At 39.8% G+C, this 19,823-nt stretch overlaps 1 protein-coding gene across 1 annotated transcript in view; it reads left to right on the top strand.

Moving 5' to 3' along the window:
• Positions 1-19,823, top strand: part of Ror2 (receptor tyrosine kinase like orphan receptor 2) — a 51,048-nt gene that overhangs the window by 17,052 nt on the left and 14,173 nt on the right. Inside the window, exons 3-4 of the mRNA XM_076836929.2 lie at positions 3,070-3,357; positions 4,227-4,257. Of these exons, the coding sequence (XP_076693044.2) occupies positions 3,070-3,357; positions 4,227-4,257 (319 nt within the window). The remainder of the gene's footprint in view (positions 1-3,069; positions 3,358-4,226; positions 4,258-19,823) is intronic.

Genomic DNA, 19,823 nt, shown 5'->3' with positions numbered 1-19,823 from the left:
ACTTACTAAAGTGATTCTAAATTAAATTTAGAAGAGAAAAATAGCTGTGCAATGGAGAAAATTGCCTCCCACCCCATAATGCTTGTTGTTCTTGGTGTCAAAACACATTTAGTTCATCATCACCCAGCAGATGGGATTCAGCTGCAGCAGCAGGCTAATCGGATGGTGGAGGGAAATGAGCAGAGCTGGATTTAGATGGGACAGCCGGGGAACACTGTCTGTGGAGGTGACATTTTGGGAGAGACCTGATCCTTGATAAATGGCAAAGACCACCAGGGAAAAATCATTCCTGGCCAACTGAGTAACAAGTAGCCATCTTGGTGTGGTTTAGGGAGAGCAAGAACTCTTCCTTCAGGGGTGTGGGTTGGACAGAAAAAAAATTCAGGAGCCATGGTACCACATGGGTAAATTATTCTCCATTATTTACCTTCCTAATTTCTTCCTGGGGGCTCAGTTTTACTCACTTGCCTAGGGAGAGTGTTACCTGATTCCTGACCTCTGGCTCTGGTTCCATCGACTTTCCAGAGGAACTTGCAGGTAGCCGATTCCAGGTCTAGGTTGGCCCTCAGATGCCATCCATTCTGCCTTGTCCATTCCTCGCTGGGCAGACCTTCCATATGCACTGCATTGGTCTCTCCACCCCCAAGTATAACTGCTGGCCATTTAGGAATATTCTTTTCAAGTCCTACTCTGAAACTTTTCTGTCCAGAAAGCAATGAAACAATGTGTTGAGATGGGGAGCCACATTCTATCATCGTATCTGCTCAAGTGTTCAAATTAGATTAGATCTTGTGTTTGACGAAGGTATAAAGACGGGGTGTCCAGTAAACAGGAGATTTGGGAATGCAGGGCTCCCTGTGCTGCCCTTGTGTGGTTGAGTTACTGAAGATGATACATCTAGAATTTTATCCTGAAAATTAAGGCGACCATTTCTTGGCATTGTCCACGGCATTACAATTAACTTCCAGCTCTGTGCCATTCATAAAAATTATCTTCTACAACCTAATGAAGTGTATTAAGAAAGGCTGGCTAGGAGAGTCAAGGTGGAACCTAATGATGTTGTTAAGAATAATTGCAAATAGTAATTTGTGCTAATTAGTGACTCCTCTGCAGACAGGCACTGTCCCTGTGACTAAAGACCACCCTCGTCTTGAAATCTACAGCGGGGCTCCCTCCTCAGCCACCTCCTTCCATCCAACACCTGGGGCCAGCAGCCATTCAGCAATGCTTCCCACACATGGGGGGGGGGGCTGTCAAATTTCCAGTTAAGTCAGTAACAACAGAAAATGCCATCTTTCAGCTTCATTGAAACAGAAAGGATTGGGGCCATCCAAAAAACAAACCAAAAGATTCAGAACATGGACACACAGCTGGCCCTCTGTGACCCTAGATTCCACATCTGTTTATTCAATCAACCACAGATCAAAATATTTTTTTAAAATTGTGTCTGTTTTGCACATACAGACATTTTCTTCTTGTTGTTATTCTCTAAACAATACAATATGATAACAATTTCCATAGCATTTACTTTGTATTGGGTATTATAAGTCATCTAGAGATGATCGAAAGTATATGGGAGGATTGTGCATAGGTTAGATGCAAAAACTACCCCCTTTTATAGAAGGGACTTTACCATCTGTGGACTTTGGTAGCCCAGCTGGTCTTGGAACCAATCCTGGGACAGATACTAGGGAATGACTGCATTTATTTTAAAGGCATTTTCAGATTGCTGTATTGCATTAATTTTGTTTGACCTAAGGTTCATTTCCTTGTGATCAGTTGTCTAGCATTAGATTTCCTTACATGTTAGGCAATTCTAGTTTGTCTTGAGTGCCTCATTGTCACTGACCACACCGTACAGGTGGGTACTCACATACACGCACACAGGCATGGAGACACATATGCATACCCACATACACACAGGAGCGCCTACCCCTCCTCTTCTGTCCCTTGTATCTCTCCTGTCCCTTCGGGCCTGTATTGCCGACCCTGAGCTCCTACCCTGGTTTTACTGGGGTCTCCACCTTAGAGGGCAGTGTCCCCAGTTCCCCTCTGGGCAATGCACCTCCTGCTCCCTAGCCAGGGCACTTTAAGGCCCTGTCTTCCCTTAAGTAAGAGAGCCCAGCCTTGCTCCTGCCTGCACCAGACCTGGGCCCCATGGGCAAAGCCTCCAGTCCCCTTGTCATTTCTGTTCTGTTTACAGGGCAGCCATGATCTGGTTTGGGGGGGTTCTGTCTTTTGTCCCATATTTTCTTTATGTATTATTGTGCTTTTTGCTTCATCAGGTGTGGAATTTACATGATATTGAGCAGTCCTGGTGAGATTCAGGGTTTGGAAAGGGAGACACAGTTGAGCCTCATCACATGCCGATTATATATTTGCAAGTTCACCTCGTGGCTAAAATGTATTTGTAACCCCCATATCAGTATTCCTGTTCTTGGAGTCTCACATAGATACCCAGGGCACCTTCCCAGCTGAGGTTGTTCTTGGTGAAGCTCTGTTCCTTTCCTCAGCCTGTTTACTATCATTTTGTGTGTGAGTGGTGTGTGTGTGTGGTTTTGCACTTTTTGTTGGTGATTTTGCTGCTTAAAGGGCCCCCAGGCATAGTACTGAAGTGCTATGTACTGTGCAAAAGCACAATCAAGCTTCCATGTGCCTCCCAGAGGAAATACAGACGTTAGAGAAGCCTCATTTGCACACAAGTTGCAGGATGTTGTCCTTGAGTTCAGTATGAATGAATCAACACTCTGTATTAAATAAGGAATCTTTAAACAGAAACACGTGTAAAATGAGTTTTAGATCAGTTGATTGACAAAAATGGGGCCAGAGAATCCCAGGAACCTGACCCTGTGTTTCCCCAGCAGCAACAGCTCCTATTCCCTAACTCGGTATTCAGTGCGACGTTGTGGAATGTAATGTAATTACTGCCAAGAACTGGAATCCACTGTATGTGTGCATGTGAGCAAAAAATGGAAACCTTCCCTCACAAGTAGTTCACGTAGGAGCCCAGGGGCGCTTCCTTCCATCTCCCACTGATGTTTGCTTTTCCGTAACCCCTCTGCTTGGCAGGTTACTTTCTGAATTTTCTAGAGCCAGTCAACAATATCACCATTGTCCAGGGCCAGACAGCAATTCTGCACTGCAAGGTGGCAGGAAACCCACCTCCCAACGTGCGGTGGCTGAAGAACGATGCCCCCGTCGTGCAAGAGCCGAGGCGGATCATTATCCGGAAGACAGAATATGGCTCTCGACTGCGAATCCAAGACCTGGACACGACAGACACTGGCTACTACCAGTGCGTGGCCACCAATGGGGTGAAGACCATCACCGCCACTGGAGTCCTCTACGTTCGGCTCGGTGAGTCAGGCCAGCAGATAGGAGTGCTCACAGCCACTGAGCAGAGATTGGTTTGCTATTTGAAACTGAAATACACAAATCAATGTGAGAGGAAGTCAAAAAGCCATTCCCCAAAGCCTTCCCCATTGAGCTCAAACCTGACTTAACCTATTACCCATTTACTGGTAATAACAGAAAACAGACACAGATGGAGTGGTCCATAAACATGGAGCCCAGAAAAGAATCCCAGACACACAAGGTGTAGGTCATTCAGTGGAAAGGCCACATCTCAGCAGGTCAGGTGTCCATGGGGAGGCTGGCCACACTGCAGATGGCCAGGGGAGTGTTGGACAGGTCTCAGCTCACTTGTTAGAGTCTGTGCCAAGATTTTGTAAAACTGTTTGCACCTCCCTGCCCATGCACACCTGGCCCAGGTGGGGCAGGAGGACTGGGAGATGACAGGTCTGAACTTCTGTGCTTGTCACGTGGAGTGAAGGAATCAAATGGCAAGAAAGAATGTATTCCTTTAGCCCTGGTGGCGGGGAGGCCCCAGGCTGTGCATGCCCCAGGCCTGTCTTCTAGGTCCACACCATTGCCAGAACAGGCTTCGTGTGTGAGGTTTAGATGAGGAGCGAGAAGGGACGGCAGCAACTCCGGAAAGAGCCCCCAAAGTAGCCACATAAACAAAAAGCACCCCTTTGTTTTGTTTTTAATGGTTTCTGGCATCACAAGGGTGTCCTCATGAGCTGAGCAGAGCCCAAGGCCTGAGGACTACTGGCCACAAATGAGCCCAGGGGCGCCCACCACGTTTACAATCGGCGTGACTTGAAAGCAGTTGTATTCTGGATGGTGAAGTATTAATAACCTGGCTTTTTGCTTTATCCTTTTAGGTCCAACACACAGCCCAAATCATAACTTTCAGTAAGTATCTGTTTTCCTCAAACCATTTTCCGATCCTCTGAGGGTTTTGGTTATGGAAGAATCTAGGTTTTTAAATCCAACAGACTCCTGTCTTTGCTGAAATTCCAAAAGTTGGCCGGGCAGGACCTAAGGATGGCAATGTGCTTGTTTAGGTTTGGGAAACCTTTACATTTTCCATGTTTTCATGTAAAGGAAAAATGTCATAAAAATAAAGATTGTTAATTGCTTTCAGGGATCTTGACCTTTCAGGACAACTGAATCGGGTGTAAACACACACGCCAGATTCTCAGGACCTCCTGGTGCACAAGGATGTGTGCAAGCAGGAGGCAGTTCTTGCTGTAAAATCCCAGCCCCACCCATCTGCAGTTTACTTTTTTTTTTTTTTTATTTTTTGGCAGTGGTGGGGATCCATCCCAGGGCCTTGCACACAGCAGGCATCTCTAATACCCAGCTGCATGCCCAGCCCCTGCAGATGGAGTTTCTAAAGAGCAGGGCACTCTACTGCCAGGGTCTCAAGCCCACCTTATAAATGAGGAGGCTGAGGCACACAGCCAGGCTCCCATCCCCTTAGCCAGCGGCTGACTGAATCTGGCCTTGGACTTGGGCCTCTTTCTTCCAGCACAATGGCTGACCCACTGCCGCTGGATCGGGAGTTGTCCTCTGAACTGGAATGCTGTCCTGATGTACAGGGAGGATTACTCATTTCATTTTCTGTGTTTGAGGCAAGGAAAGACTCAGTCCCCTTCGCTTCCCAGGCAGCCACATGGGACAGCTGTGGCTTCACATTCGGGTGTTCTGAGCAGCGGCTTGAACACTGCTGTCGATGAGCTGCTCAGTCTGTGCCGGTCTCTGTTTCCCTGGGGCCTGTGGGGCCAGGCTGGGAGTGCGGGCAGCCTGCTTGAGAAGGTGTCTGCTGAAACAGTGCTGGAGCGGATCCTTAGTGATCATTCCCACACAGGATGATTAGGCATAGAAGTTGCATCAAGCACATACCGATGGGCTTTGGGGAAAGTATAGGTCATTTAGAAGTCATTACTTTTTCTCTAATTTATGTCTTTACACTTATATATTTTACAATGAATATATTTTATTTATTATTATATTATGAATATATAGTAGGGACTAGGGATGTAGCTCAGTGGTAGAGCACCTGCCTAGCACATGCAAGGCTGTGGGTTCGATCCCTAGCATTGCAAAAATAAATAAAAATAACAAATGCTATTAAATATATACTGTTATGATTTATATATATTATAACCATATATAACAAAAATATGTAAATATTTCACTTAGAATTATAAAGCTGACTTATTATATAAATGTGAAATATTTTCATTTATATATTACATTATACAAATTTATATAATTAAATATTTGTATGAAATATTTCACTCTATTTTTATGTTAATTTCCTTCTCATTTTAAATTTTGGGTTAAATCAGCACATTCATGTAAATAATTTGGGCATTTGTGGTATGGTGGAAGCTTCTTCCCTTCTCAGAGTGGACCAGACCAGGGTTTTTGGGGGGTGGGGGGTGTGGGAGATAGCATATGTAAGTGTACCTGGAGAAATACACCTGCTCGTTTCTTTTTACTTTAGTTCATAGAGGATATATTTATTTAGCAGTAGGTATTCTTAGATATCTTTCCATTTCAATGTATTTTAAATTTCCCTGGTAATTTCTTTCCTTCTTTCTGAACTTGTACATACAACATGTGATCATTCCTGTAGTGATGGGTATTTCCAGTGTGCCCACCGACAGTGCTGCACGGATTTCCCTGGCCGTGTGCCTTGGGACGTGAGGATGAATTTCTCTAGGACAGATTCTGAAGAGTGAAACATACTAAGGCACATTGTCCAAGTGATCTTCTATATCATTCTAACATCTTGTAAACCTAATATTTATTAGTAATTTTTTAATGTTCAGATTCAGGTTGAACATTCCTAATGTGAAAATCCAAAATCTGAAATATTCTAAGATCCCAAGCTTTTCGAGCTTCTTGTCAGTGCTTAAAAGTTTCAGAATTTGGAGCATTTTCGGTTTTCAGATTAGATAGGCTTAACCTATAAAATCTAGGCAAATATTCCAAAATCCAAAAAACTCCAGAGTCTGAAACATTTCAGTGGCAATCATTTTTTTGATAAGGGTTCTCAACATGTAAATGTATTAAAGACTATAAAGTTTCTTCTGAACATCATTCTGGCTGCATTTCCCTGCCCCCAAACAGTTATTTGCACTTTTAAAATTTTTTTATTGCTTTCTGATTTTTTTGTATTATTTTTTCATTCATTTTTATTTTTTAAATTCGTTCAATTAGTTATGCATGACAGTAGAATACATTTTGACATATTATACACAAGTGGAGCACATCTTCTCATTCCCCTGGTGTGTACATGGTTCAGCTCCTTTAAATACTTTTTACCTTGGATTCAGTTTTGAATAAATAGCTATTCCTACTTTCTTTTTATTTGCATTTTCCAGGAATTTATTTTACTAACCTGAACCTACTTTAAAAAAAAACAAAAAAAAAAAACCTCAAACAAAATCACATTTTACATCCTGTTCTATGTAGGTTTCTGTTTAGTGTATGCAACTAGATTTTGGGGGAATGTTGGAGAGAATGTTTTTTCCAATGTCAAATTCCACATAAGACCTGGCTCCTTTTATCTAATACTGTGTTCAAATCTCTACGCCAGTGCTGCTTTTAATCACACGTTCACTGCCTGCAGACACAGGTCAGCTCTTGTCATTAATACAGACTATCTCACAGTGGGCCTCTGTCCCTGAGGGTAAGTGTCCTCCCAGGACAGAGTTCTGAGGTAGAATCGCAGGTGGCCACCCCCCTTCTCCCCAGGAATAGCCAGATTGTCCTCCACGGAGGCTGAGGAACTCAGAGTCCTGGCAGCAATGAGCGAGTTACCATTTCCCCTGACTCTTTCTAGAACATAGTATTATCAGAACTTAATATTTTCGCCAGTGTCTTGGGCCATAGGATGATTTTATGTTAGATTTCATGAGTTAGTGATGCGGTTGAACATCATCTTTTTGGTTTAATAGCCACTGAATTGCTTGTTCACACAAAACCTGCCCTCATGATTTGCAGATTCCCTGTTTGCAAAGTTCCTTACTCACTACGGTTTATTTGGAAACTCAAAATCAGCATCCGGAGTGTTTTCCTGGTCATTCATGGATATGTGCAGAGTGGTAAAAAAATCTGAGTCACAACACACACTTTGCCAGCTGAGGTCACATGGCAACACTGCTTGTTTTAGTTCTCAGATTATAAACAGATATCCTTTTTGTGGTCTATTTAGTGTCACGTTTTTCATGTTTTCGTGCTTTTTCTTGGTGATTTCCCTGGCTAAAGTGGCTCCCGGGCATCGTGCCAAAATGCTGTCTAGCCATCCAAAGCCTGAGAAGGCTGGGATGTGCCTCAGAAGAAATATGTGTGTTCCCCAAGCTTTGTTCAGGCATGAGTTATAATGCTGTTGGCTGTGACTTCGATGCTAACCAGTCAATGATATATATATTAAATACGGTACCTTTAAACAGAAACACATTAAACAAGGCAGTGTATTATTGATAGGTGGAAGAAAATGTTGTGACTAGAGACTTGTAGAAAATTAACTGTATACCCACTATGAATGGTGGTTCCATTTCTGCTAATTCAGTGTTTGTAATGACTTTATAGAAACAAACTATCAGAAATAATCAAAATAGGCTGTGTTTGGTCCATTTTGTTTTCCATTAGGATAGTTCCCTTCTTGTTATTTCTTTGTAAGAGTTTTAGAATGTTATCCAGATATAATCCTTTGCATAGTTTTTGCTCCATCTAGAATCGAGTTTTATATGCGGATAGAAGCTAGTATCCTATTGTTATACTTCACTATATACATGACCTAATACCTTGGCACCATCTAATGATGATCTCATCCGTATTATTAAATTCAACACCGCTTTTGTTATAGATAAAATTTCTATACGTATGGGTCTACCTATAGGTTCTCTGTTTTATTTTGTTTTTAACTAAAGCTTTTGATCCTGGATCGATGTTCAACATTCTGGTATTTAGTATATGTTGCCGCAGGTAACGGAAAGTACCTCACCTACTGCTAAGGGCTACATTGTGCCCCCCACCAAATTCATTAGGTTGAAGTCCTATCCCAATGTGTCTCCCTATTGGAGATAGAATCAGTGCCCTTACAGAAGAGGAAGGACATCACATCTAACCCTCTCACACCTATCATGTGAAGAGCTCAGCAAGAAGGCAGCCATTGGTAAGGCAGGAAGGGAGCCCCTACCAGGAACCAAAATGGCCAGCACCTTGGACTTCCACCATCCAGAAGTATGAGAAACAGATTTGCATTGTTTCATCCCTCCCAACTGTGGTATTTGTTATGGCGCTGAGCTGATAAATAATACACCTGTCTTATTACTCGACCATTTTCCTAAATTTTCTGGACTGTTATTTGCCTTCCACTTTTCCATGTGAGTTTTATGTGTAGATGGATACAACACAATGTCTCTTTATTTTTATGTGGTGCTGAGGACCGAACCCGGGTCCTGCCCGTGCCAGGTGAGCGCTCTACCGCTGAGCCACAATCCCAGCCCCTATGTTTGTACTTTTATAGGAATTGCAGAGAAGTCTGTTGTCTCTGAGAGAACTGATGTTCTCTGTAGTTTGTGGTTTCGTGATTATTTTTCTCTGTTTCTTTCAAAAAAAATTGTATGATTTTCTCCATCATCTCTACATGGCATATCTTTTCTTATATATTTTTAGGTGGCTCATTGTTTCTGCTAATGATAACCTTATCTTTCCTTCCCACATTTTATTTTCAAGTTTTGTGTTGATGGTGGCTCAAAAACACATTGAATTTTACATACTGATCTTGTATTCCACAACTCTGTTGAATTTTTTCATTTCGTTAACTTTCTGTACCATCTTTTACATTGTTTTCTCCGTGGGGGAAGTCAAGTCTTCTACAAGTAATAGATGTATGATTTGGTTTTTCTAAGCCTTAGCTTTTATTTCTTCTTCTCTTATTGCATGGCCTAGGACTTCCAGCATCTTGTCAAAGCATATCTTTTTCTGATCTTCTGTTTATATTTGTTTCCATATTTATTTCCACTAATAATGAGAACCCTTCATTTTTATTTTATTTATTTTATTTATTTTTTTAAGAGAGAATTTCAATATTTATTTTTCAGTTTTTTGGTGTACACAACATCTTTGTTTGTATGTGGTGCTGAGGATCGAACCCGGGCCGCACGCACGCCAGGCGAGCGCGCTACCGCTTGAGCCACATCCCCAGCCCCAAGAACCCTTCATTTTTATACTCACTTTTCCAGAATCAAAGATGACAGTGTAGATTTTCCACTTTTATGATGTTAATATTCTGTTACATAATAGAGTTCCTATTTTTGAATAACTAGACTAAAACCCACTCAGTCAGACTGAACTATTCTAATGCCTTGATGGATTCATTTACTAACTTTGTGCTGGTCGATGACTTTCTTGGAGTAGTTAATTTATTTTTTATTTGGAAGATAAAAACCATACACACACACACACACACACACATAATATATACATGTAAAAGTGGAGTTGTAACTCAGTAGTAGAGTATGCACTTGAGTTTTCACAAGGCCCTGGGTCAGTCTCCAACACCTCCTGCCCACCCTGGCCAATGCACATGTCTCATATACTTATCATTTTTGCATGGGTATATGGTGAAGACACTTAAAATCTACTCTTTCAGCCATTTTCAAGTATATGATATATAATTATTAACTACAGTTACCATGTTATACAGCAGATCTTTTGAACTTACTCCATGTGAATTTCCAAACTAAAATTCTGTGGCCACTGACCCACATCTCCCCAGTCCACCCTAACCCTTGGGACCACCCATTCTGCTCTCTGGCAGATGGCTTTATCACCCAAGGACCATCTTTGGTTAGACACCCTGTAGTCTGAGACATCAGCTCATTGGATGTCATCTTTCCACAACCATGATTTTCTTTTATGATCACGTTGCAGATTGATCCCTCCCTTATAATGGTGTGCTTATGACATGGCTGGAAGTTAACCAAAGTGAAGACAGAGGGAAAATAATGAAATTAAGGCACTGAATAATCCACAGATTCTCTATTTCATCCACTCTATCCTATGCAGTGACTCCTCTCTGGGGCCATTTCCTTAGCAAATGTCCAACGGTTCTCCTTCTTTCATCCTTGGTCAAGTGGTGTGTCCTGTCCGTGGAACTGGAGAGTTGAGTCCATGACTAATAACAGAGTCGGGTTTACCCCTGTGCACAGAATGGCAGCATAGGACGCACTGCTGTTGGTTCTCAGAGGAACGTGAGTGGATGACACACTGCCCTGTCCCTGCCTGCTGCCGCCCTCACAGGCCCACACATGTGGGTGCTGGCAATGAGTCTAGCTTCAGCATATGTGCGTGGGGAGAGGTGAGACTGGGTGTCCTGGGAGGTAAGGAATTTACTACCATCAAAGCAGCCATTTTCCTTCCATCTGTGTTCATCTGGGGGTGTGGAGGGTGTGTATACGGAGAATAAAAGCTTTAAGAAAGGGTGGTTTCCCCACTGATGCAGGCTCAAAGAACAGGGTTATTATAACTTACTTAGGTGGTGATTTGGGCAATGTCCAGGGAATTAACACCAGGCTACATATCTGGCATTTCATATGTTTATTCTGTTTTGTTTCTGCTCTTTTAAATTAAAAGTGGCTCATTGTCACTGGGATGGGCCCATCCACATGTACTGCATGCTGAGGGGGCAGGGTTGGGGGTGCTCTCCAAAACCTCAACCTCAGAGCCCCCGCCTTCCCTGTGTTGTCCTGGATCAACCTCGGGACCCACAAGTGCGTGCTTGCATATCATGCTGCTTTTAGATTGCCTGTTGTTCTTCTGAACAATTAAAAGTTATCTTAATTCTTGGCCTCTGGGAAATCACCTTCTGTGGGGCCATGTCCTGATCCCTCTTATTTAACTTAATAAACATCAAGCAATTCCAAGTCTTCCACCCTTCTCTACTTAATTACTCATGACCTGGGAATCTCTGTTTCCAACTCCAACTTGTATCCCCATCTCCAGGCTCGTGTATTGAACCACATAATGAGCATCTCCATGGGCATGATTCAAAGGCCTTGCTCGTACCCAGAGCTTTAAACAGAACTTGGACATCTTCTGCTTCCAGCTCCTTCCATTGCTATTTGGGGGGAAACTGTCATAACCATAATTCAAACCTCATCCTTAATTACAGAAAAGTAGCACTATCAAAAACAGTTGAAACGTCCAACTGTAGTGCCAGTAATTAAAAATGACTTCAGGAGAAACCAAACTGCCTTATAGCTGGTAAGTGAACCCAGGCAAAAGACCGACATTCTACATTTGATGTTCAAATCATTAGACCATCAGCCTTATCAAGTTCGATTCAGCTCGAACAGAGGTAGAAGCAAGAGAGAAGCCAGCCTTATTTTCTTTCTCAGGGCTACCTTGCCATGATAGGTTCTGTTTTTTGGAAAATGTGACTCTCCTTGAATCCCGTAGTGAACAAAAGGATGCCCCTTAATACTTGAGTGTGTGATGCCTTATATCTCAACAGCTCAAGTTCAGAATATATTTAATTCATATTCTACTTTCTCCAATTATCCCCCTAATATTCTTCAGATTTCCTCCCTAGAATAGGACACTAACCATGCTGGTTTAGTGTCCTGTAACCCGGAATCATTCCTTAGCCTTTTGTGGCTTCATCCTTCCAGAATATAACATCTGGGGGTGCGTGGTGTCAGTGTGCTCTTTACCAGTGAAGTTAATTTACTCATTTGGGGACAACTCCTTTCTCATTATATAGTTTTACTTCCTTGTGAAATTAAAAATAATTTATGAAAAAAATCTTACTAGCACTGGGTTCGATTCTCAGCACCACAAAAATAAAAAAAATTTTTTTAAAATCTTACTAGCATTTTATTGGGGTGGTATGGCACTTTGGGGAGAATTGTCATCTTAAAACTCTCGAGTGTTCCAGTCTCTGAATGTGATACATATTTCCATTTATTCAAGTTTTCTTTTCTTTATTGTGATGGTCTGAAGTTTCAAGTGTGGAAGTCTTGTTTTTCTTTCGTTAAATCCATTCCTAAGTATTTGTACCATTTTCCAATGTAGAGTGCAGTGCCATTAGGTATGATCGGTTCATTCTGCTGTCACATCTATCCAACTCCAGTACTTTATCATCTTCCCAAGCTGAAATCTGTCCCCATTAAGCACTACTCCCTATTCTTCCGTCGTCCCAGCCCATGGTAAACACCATTCTATTTCCCTCTCTGTGGATTTGACCACTATTTCAGGTACCTTTTAATGTTATCACAAGTTCTTTGTGTATATTATATATATAATGCGTGTGTGTGTGTACACACATGACTTGCAGTACCATTAAAATATCAGTTTGCAAATGAAATTTATATATATAAATATATAGGTACAAAGGTATATAAATTTTATTTGCAAATTCTTGCTCTCATAAATATGTTATTGATTCTTGTAGATTGAACTTATCCTGTGGCCTTGCAAAATCCATATTAGGTGTACTCATTTTTAAATATATTCTTTGTAAAAGTCTGAGTAAATTATGGTATTGTCTATGACTAAAGACAGATTTATATCTTCCTTTATAAACTATATGCTATTTATCTATCACCTAAGTCTATCTAAATACCTACCATCAACCTACCTACTAACCGACCTGTCAGATTTTTCCTATTGTGGTGCTCAGTACCAACATAGAAATGTTGGGCAGATGGGGCTGGGGCTGGGGCTCAGTGGTAGAGTGCTTGCCTAGCATGTGTGAGGCACTGGGTTTGATTTTCAGCACTGCATATAAATAAATAAAATGAAGGTCCATTGACAACTAAAAACTATTTCTTTAAAAAAGAAATGTTGGATAGAAATAGTAAGAGCAGGCATCTTTGTCTTGTTTCCTTTTTTAAGGGGAAAATATTTCTTATTTCACCTTAAGTAGTATATCCATTGCATGTTTCTTATAGATTCACTTTATATTAGATTATATTAGAGAAAGTTCTTTAATTCATTTCTTCAGAGCTTTCACAATGAATTGATGTTGAACTGATCTTTTTATTAATTCTGTGGTTTCTCTATGTCTGTTTTCATTGAGTTTTTTTTTTTTTTGTTGTTGTTTTTTGTTTTCTTTTCAGTATAGGGGATAGAACCTGGGGCACTTAGCCATGGAAACACATCCCTTTTTAAATTTTATTTTACTTTTTTAAATTTCGAGACAGGGTCTTGCTAAGTTGCTGAGGCTGGCTTTGAACTTGCCATCCTCCTGCCTGAGTCTTCTGAGCCTCTGGGATTATAGGTGTGAGCCATCATGCCCAGCTCATTGATTGACTTTTTATTAAATTATTTATTTATTCTAGTTTGTTATACATGATGGCAGAATGCAATTTATTTCATATTACACATATAGAGCACAATTTTTCAAGTCACTGGTTGTACATAAAGTATTTTCACACCATTTATACATTTTCACACTATTTATACATTCACCATCTTTCCTACCCCATACCCCCTCCATTCTCCTTCCTCCCCTTTGCCCTATCTAAAGTTCCTCCATTCCTCCCATGCTCCCCACCTTCACTATTATGAGTCAACATCCTCATATCAAAGAAAACATCCAGCCTTTGGTGTTTTGGCATTGGCTTACTGCACTTAGCATTATATTCTCCAGCTTCATCTATTTACCTGCAAATGCCATGATTTTATTCTCTTTTGATGCTGAGTAATATTCCATTGTGTATATATGCCACAGTTTCCCTATCCATTCATCTACTGAAGGGCATCTGGGTTGGCTCCACAGTTTAGCTATTGTGAATTGTGCTGCTATAAACATGGATGTGGCTGTGTCCCTGCAGTATGCTGTTTTTTAGTTCTTTGAGTATAAACTGAGAAGGGGGACAGCTAAGTGAAATGGTGGTTCCATTCCAAGTTTTCCAAGGAATCTCCACACTGCTTTCCATATTGGCTGCACCAATTTACAGTCCCACCAGCAGTGTATGAGTGTGCCTTTTCCCCCACATCCTCGCCAACACTTGTTGTTGTTTGTATTCTTGAGAGCTGCCATTCTGACTGAAGTGAGATGAAATCTTAGAGTAGTTTTGATTTGCATTTCTCTTATTGCTAGAGATGTTGAACATTTTTTCATATATTTGTTGATTGATTGTATATCCCATTCTGAGAAATGTCTGTTCTGTTCCTTGGCCCATTTATTGATTGGGTTATTTGTTTTTTTGGTGTTTAGCTTTTTGAGTGCTTTTATATACCCTAGAGATAGTGCTCTATCTGATGTGTGAGGAGTAAAGATTTGCTCCCAAGATGTAGGCTCTCTATTCACCTCACAGATTGTTTCTTTTGCTGAAAAGAAGCTTTTTAGTTTGAATCCGTCCCATTTATTGATTCTTGGTTTTAATTCTTGCACTATAGGAGTCTTATTAAGGAAGTTGGGGTCTCATCCAACATGATGGAGATTTGGGCCTACCTTTTCTTCCATTAGGCACAAGGTCTCTGGTTTCATTCCTAGGTCCTTGATCCACTTTGACTTGAGTTTTATGCATGGTGCGAGATAGAGGTTTAATTTCATTTTGTTAAATGTGGATTTCCAGTTTTCCCAATACCATTTGTTGAAGAAGCTATCTTTTCTCCAATATATATTTTTGGCGCCTTTGTCTAATATAACTATAATAATGTGTGTTTGTCTCTGTGTCCTTTATTCTGTACCATTGGTCTATAGATCTATTTGGGTGCCAATACCATGGTGTTTTTGTTACTGTTGCTCTGTAGTATAGTTTAAGGTCTGGAAAAGTAATGCCATCCACTTCACTCTTCTTGCTAAGGATTGCTTTGGCTCTTCTTATTTTTCTAGATGAATTTCATGATTACTTTTTCTATTTCTAGAGGAATGTTATTGGGAGTTTGATTGTGATTGCATTGGATCGATGTATAGTGCTTTTTGTAACAGGGTCATTTTGATAATATTAATTCTGCCTTTCCAAGAACAAGGTAGATCTTTCCATCTCCTAAGGTCTTCTTTAATTTCTTTCTTTAGTATTCTATAGTTTTCATTGTAGCGGTCTTTCACCTCTTTTGTTGATTCCCAAGTATTTTATTTATTTAATTTTTTGAGGCTATTGTAAATGAGGTGGTTTTCCTAGTTTCTTTTTTTCTGAGGATTTGTCACTGATGTACAGAAATGCCTTTGATTTATGGGTGTTGATTTTTATATCCTGCTATTTTGCTGAATTCATTTATTAGTTCTAGAAGATTTATGGTGGAATGTTTTAGGTCTTCTAGGTATAGAATCATATTGTCAGCAAATAGTGATGATTTGAGTTCTTCTTTCCCTATCTGTATCCCTTTAATTTCTTTTGTTTGTCTAATTGTTCTGGCTAGAGTTTCAAGAACTATGTTAAATAGAAGTGGTGAAAGGGGGCATTCCTGTCTTGTTCCAGTTTTTAGAGGGAATGCTTTCAATTTTTCTCCATTTAGAATGATGTTGGCCTGGGCTTAACATAGATGGCTTTTACAATGTTGAGATATGTTCCTGATATCCCTAGTTTTTCTAGTATTTTCAACATTAAGGGGTGCTGTATTTTGTAAAATGCTTTCTCTGCATCTATCAAGAGAACATAGGATTTTTATCTTTGAGTCTATTGACGTGATGAATTACATCTATTGATTTCTGTATATTGAACCTACCTCGCATTTCTGGGATGGTGACTATCTTTTAGACATGTTTTGGTATTTGATTTACCAGAATTTTGAAAAATTTTGCATCTACATTCATTATAGATATTGGTCTGAAGTTTTCTTTTTTCTGCTGTGTCTTTGGTTTTGGAATCAGGGTGATATTGGCCTCATAAAGTGTGTTTGGAAGTGCTCCCTCTTTTTCTGTTTCATGAGATAGCTTGAGGAGTATAGTCTTTCTTTAAAGGTTTTGTAGAACTCAGCTGTGTGTCCATCTGGTCCTGGGCTTTTCTTGGTCGGTAGGCTTCCGATGGTGTCCTCTATTTCTTTGCTTAAAATTGATCTGTTTAAATTGTGTATGTCATTCTGATTTAGTTTGGGCATATCATATGCCTCTAGAAATTTGTTGATGCCTTTTGTATTTTCTATTTTACTGGAGTACAAATTTTTAAAATAATTTCTAATTATCTTATGTATTTCTGTAGTGTCCATCATGATATTTCCTTTTTCATCATGGATATTAGTAATTTGAGTTTTCCCTTTCCTTCTCTCTGTTAGCATGGCTAATGGTCTATCAATTTAATTTATTTTTTCAAAGAACCAACTTTTTGTTTTGTCAGTTTTTTCAATTTTTCTTTGTTTCAATTTCATCGATTTCAGCTCTGATTTTAATTGTTTCCTGTCTTCTACTGTTTGGGGGTTGATTTGTTCTTCTTTTTCTAGGGTTTGAGAGGTAATGTTAAATCATTTATTTATTGACTTTTTCTTCTTTGAAAGAATGAACTCCATGCAATGAACTTTCCCTTTGAACTGCCTTCACAGTATCCTAGAGTGTGGGGAGCCAGAATGTTTCACATTCTCGAGATTTCAATATGCTGTATCAGTGTTCTCATTTACCTCTAAGAATATTTTAATCTCTTTGCAACTTATTGTTTATTTAATAGCATATTATTTAGTCTCTAGGTGTTAGAGTGGCTTTTATTTTTTATTTTATCATTGATTTCTAGTTTCATTCCATTGTGGTCTGATAAAACACAGGGTAGTATCTCTACTTTTTTATATTCACTAAGAGTTGCTCTGTGGCATAGTATATGGTCTATTTTAGAAAAGGATCCATGTGCTGCTGAGAAGAAAGTTTATTCACTCGTTGAAGGATAAAATATTCTATATATGTCAGTTAAGTCTAAGTTATTGGTTGTATTATTGGGTTCTATAGGTTTTTTGTTTCACTTTTGTTTGGAAGATCTATCCAGTGGTGAAAGAGATGTGTTAAAGTCACCCAGAATTATTATGTTGTGGTCTATTTGACTCTTGAACTTGAGAAGAGTTTGATTGATGAATGTAGATGCTCCATTGTTTGGGGCATATATATTTATAACTGTTATGTCTTGTTGGTGTATGGTTCCCTTAAGCAGTATGAAATGTCCATCTTTATCCCTTTTGATTAACTTTGGCTTGAAGTCTACTTTATTTGATATGAGGATGGAAACCCGTGCTTGTTTATGCAGAATATGTGAATGGGATATTTTATTCCAACCTTACACTTTCAGTTTGTGGGTGTCTTTTCCTATGAGATGAGTCTCTTGGAGGCAGCATATTGTTGGGTCTTTTTTTTTTTTAAATCCAATCTGCAAGTCTATGTCTTTTGATTGGTGAGTTTAGGCCATTACCAGTCAGTATTATTATTGAAACATGATTTATACTTCTGGTCGGTCACTTTTGTTTATTTTTGGCATTTAACTTGACTTGGTTTCTCCTTTGGTTGGCTTTTCCTTTATTGTAATTCTTCCCTTTGCAGATTTTCATTGTTGTTTTTCATTTCCTCCTTGTGGAATATTTCACCAAGAATGTTCTGTAGTGCAGGCTTTCTTGCTGTTTATTCTTTTAGTTTTTAGTTTAGGTTTTTATTTTATCATCAAATCTGAAGCTTAAATTTGCTGCATGTAAGATTCTTGGTTGGCATCCATTCCTCTATCCCAATAAATCTTAAATTTGGTCTTTTGATGGTATCCCATAGTTCTTGGATATTCTATTCATGGTTTCTCACCATCTTCACTGGGAGGTCAACTTTATTTTCAAGATTGTATATTTTGTCTTCATTGTCTGAGGTCCTGTCTTCCAAGTGAGCTAGTCTGTTGGCGATGCTTTCTATTGAGTTTTTTATTTGACTTATTATTTCTTTCACCTCAAGGATTTCTGTTTGGTTTTTTTTTCAGAATCTCTATCTCTTTTTTGAAGTAATCTCTTGCTACATGTATTTGCTGTCTTATCTCTTTGTTGATATGATCAGTTTTTGCCTCTATGTGCTCACTTAGATCATTCTTTAATTCCCAGATCATTTTAGCTATGGATGTTCTGAACTCCTTCTCTGACATTTCACCCACTGCAACTGTCTATGGGTTCTGTTGTCCTAGTGTCTTGGTTTGTATGAGGCACTTTCCTCCCTTGTTTTTTCATGATGTCTGTGTGTCTTCCTCTCTTATTACAGTTTCTGCCCTGTTGTCTTATGGTGTCCCTGCAGGTTACCAATACCTCGCCTTTAAGGGGGAGATCAATGTTTCAGCACTCAATGTGTCCAGTGTGCAGCCATAGATCAGTTAGCTGTTATTTTTACGTTTACAGTTTTGTTGCTAAAATCAGAAATGATGAGTTCGGTTATCTTCTACCATACAGACCATAGTTTTGTAATGGTTTACAGTTTCTAATGGTAGAAGGGGGCTTGGGGGGTTGTCTGATTTTTGAGAGTATAGAGGTATTAGATCATATGACTAGTGAGAAGGTAATCATAAGAAGTTGGCTGTTAGTAGGAGAAAGAAGACTTTCTGTTACCTCAGCAACAGGATAACTGGTAGCATCCTAGTAGAGATACCTCTGGTGCAGCCAGGCCCACAGGGACCTTGGTGACGTCTTACCAGGTCCTTATTGATAGACACGGCGATATCCCAGTTTCGTGGTGGTGGCAGCCTCAAGCCTAGGTGTACGCTGATGTTGGGCTGTGGAGCCAGGCTTTGGTGAATAAGGAACCCCTGCACGGTGCCGGGTGCCTTGTGGCGCGGCACTGGGGCGGGCCTCTCTCCCTCGTTGACTGACTTTTCAGTGTTGAATTAACTATATTCCTGGAGTTAATCCCACTTGTCCATTATGCATTTTTAAAAATATTGTCCATGTTTATTTTGCAAGATTTAGTCAGCATCATGGTCAACATGAGGAGGAGGGTATGGTCCTTCTGATCATGAGTGTATTGATCTGCATGTTCTTTTGATGTCCCTGTTAGGTGTTGGAAGCACAGTTGTGCTAGTCTCATAAAATGAATTAGAAAGTGTCATTTATTCCAGTATTTTCTCTTAAGAGTTTGTGTACACTGCTGACATTTCTTCTTTAAATGTTTGGCAACATTTACTAGTTTCTCTGTTTTAATTGTGGGAAGGGTTTTTGTGTTTTTTTTTTAACAACTTCAAGGAATTAATTACAACTTCAAATTCCAAAGAGATTGAGGGTTATTCTGAGTTTTTCTTTTTGTTTGTACTAATTTTTGGTGTTTTTTGTTCCTCAAGGAATTTGTCTTTTCTAACTCAACCTGTTTAATTATTTGTTCTTAATGTTTCTTACTGTTAAACATCTATAGAGTCTTTGGTGATGTTCCCCTATGCATTCCTGAAATTGGTGATGTGAGTCTTTCTTTCTTAGTTTTTCTAGATGTTAGCAACTATGGCAACTACATTACTTGATAATTTTTATTGTTGTTGTTGTTGTTTTGGGTACTGAATACAAGAGTCCTTTACAACTGAGCT

Source organism: Callospermophilus lateralis, chromosome 17 (genome assembly GCF_048772815.1).
Source record: "Callospermophilus lateralis isolate mCalLat2 chromosome 17, mCalLat2.hap1, whole genome shotgun sequence".
Lineage (NCBI taxonomy): Eukaryota > Metazoa > Chordata > Mammalia > Rodentia > Sciuridae > Callospermophilus > Callospermophilus lateralis.
This window is presented reverse-complemented; position numbering and strand designations above follow the sequence as displayed.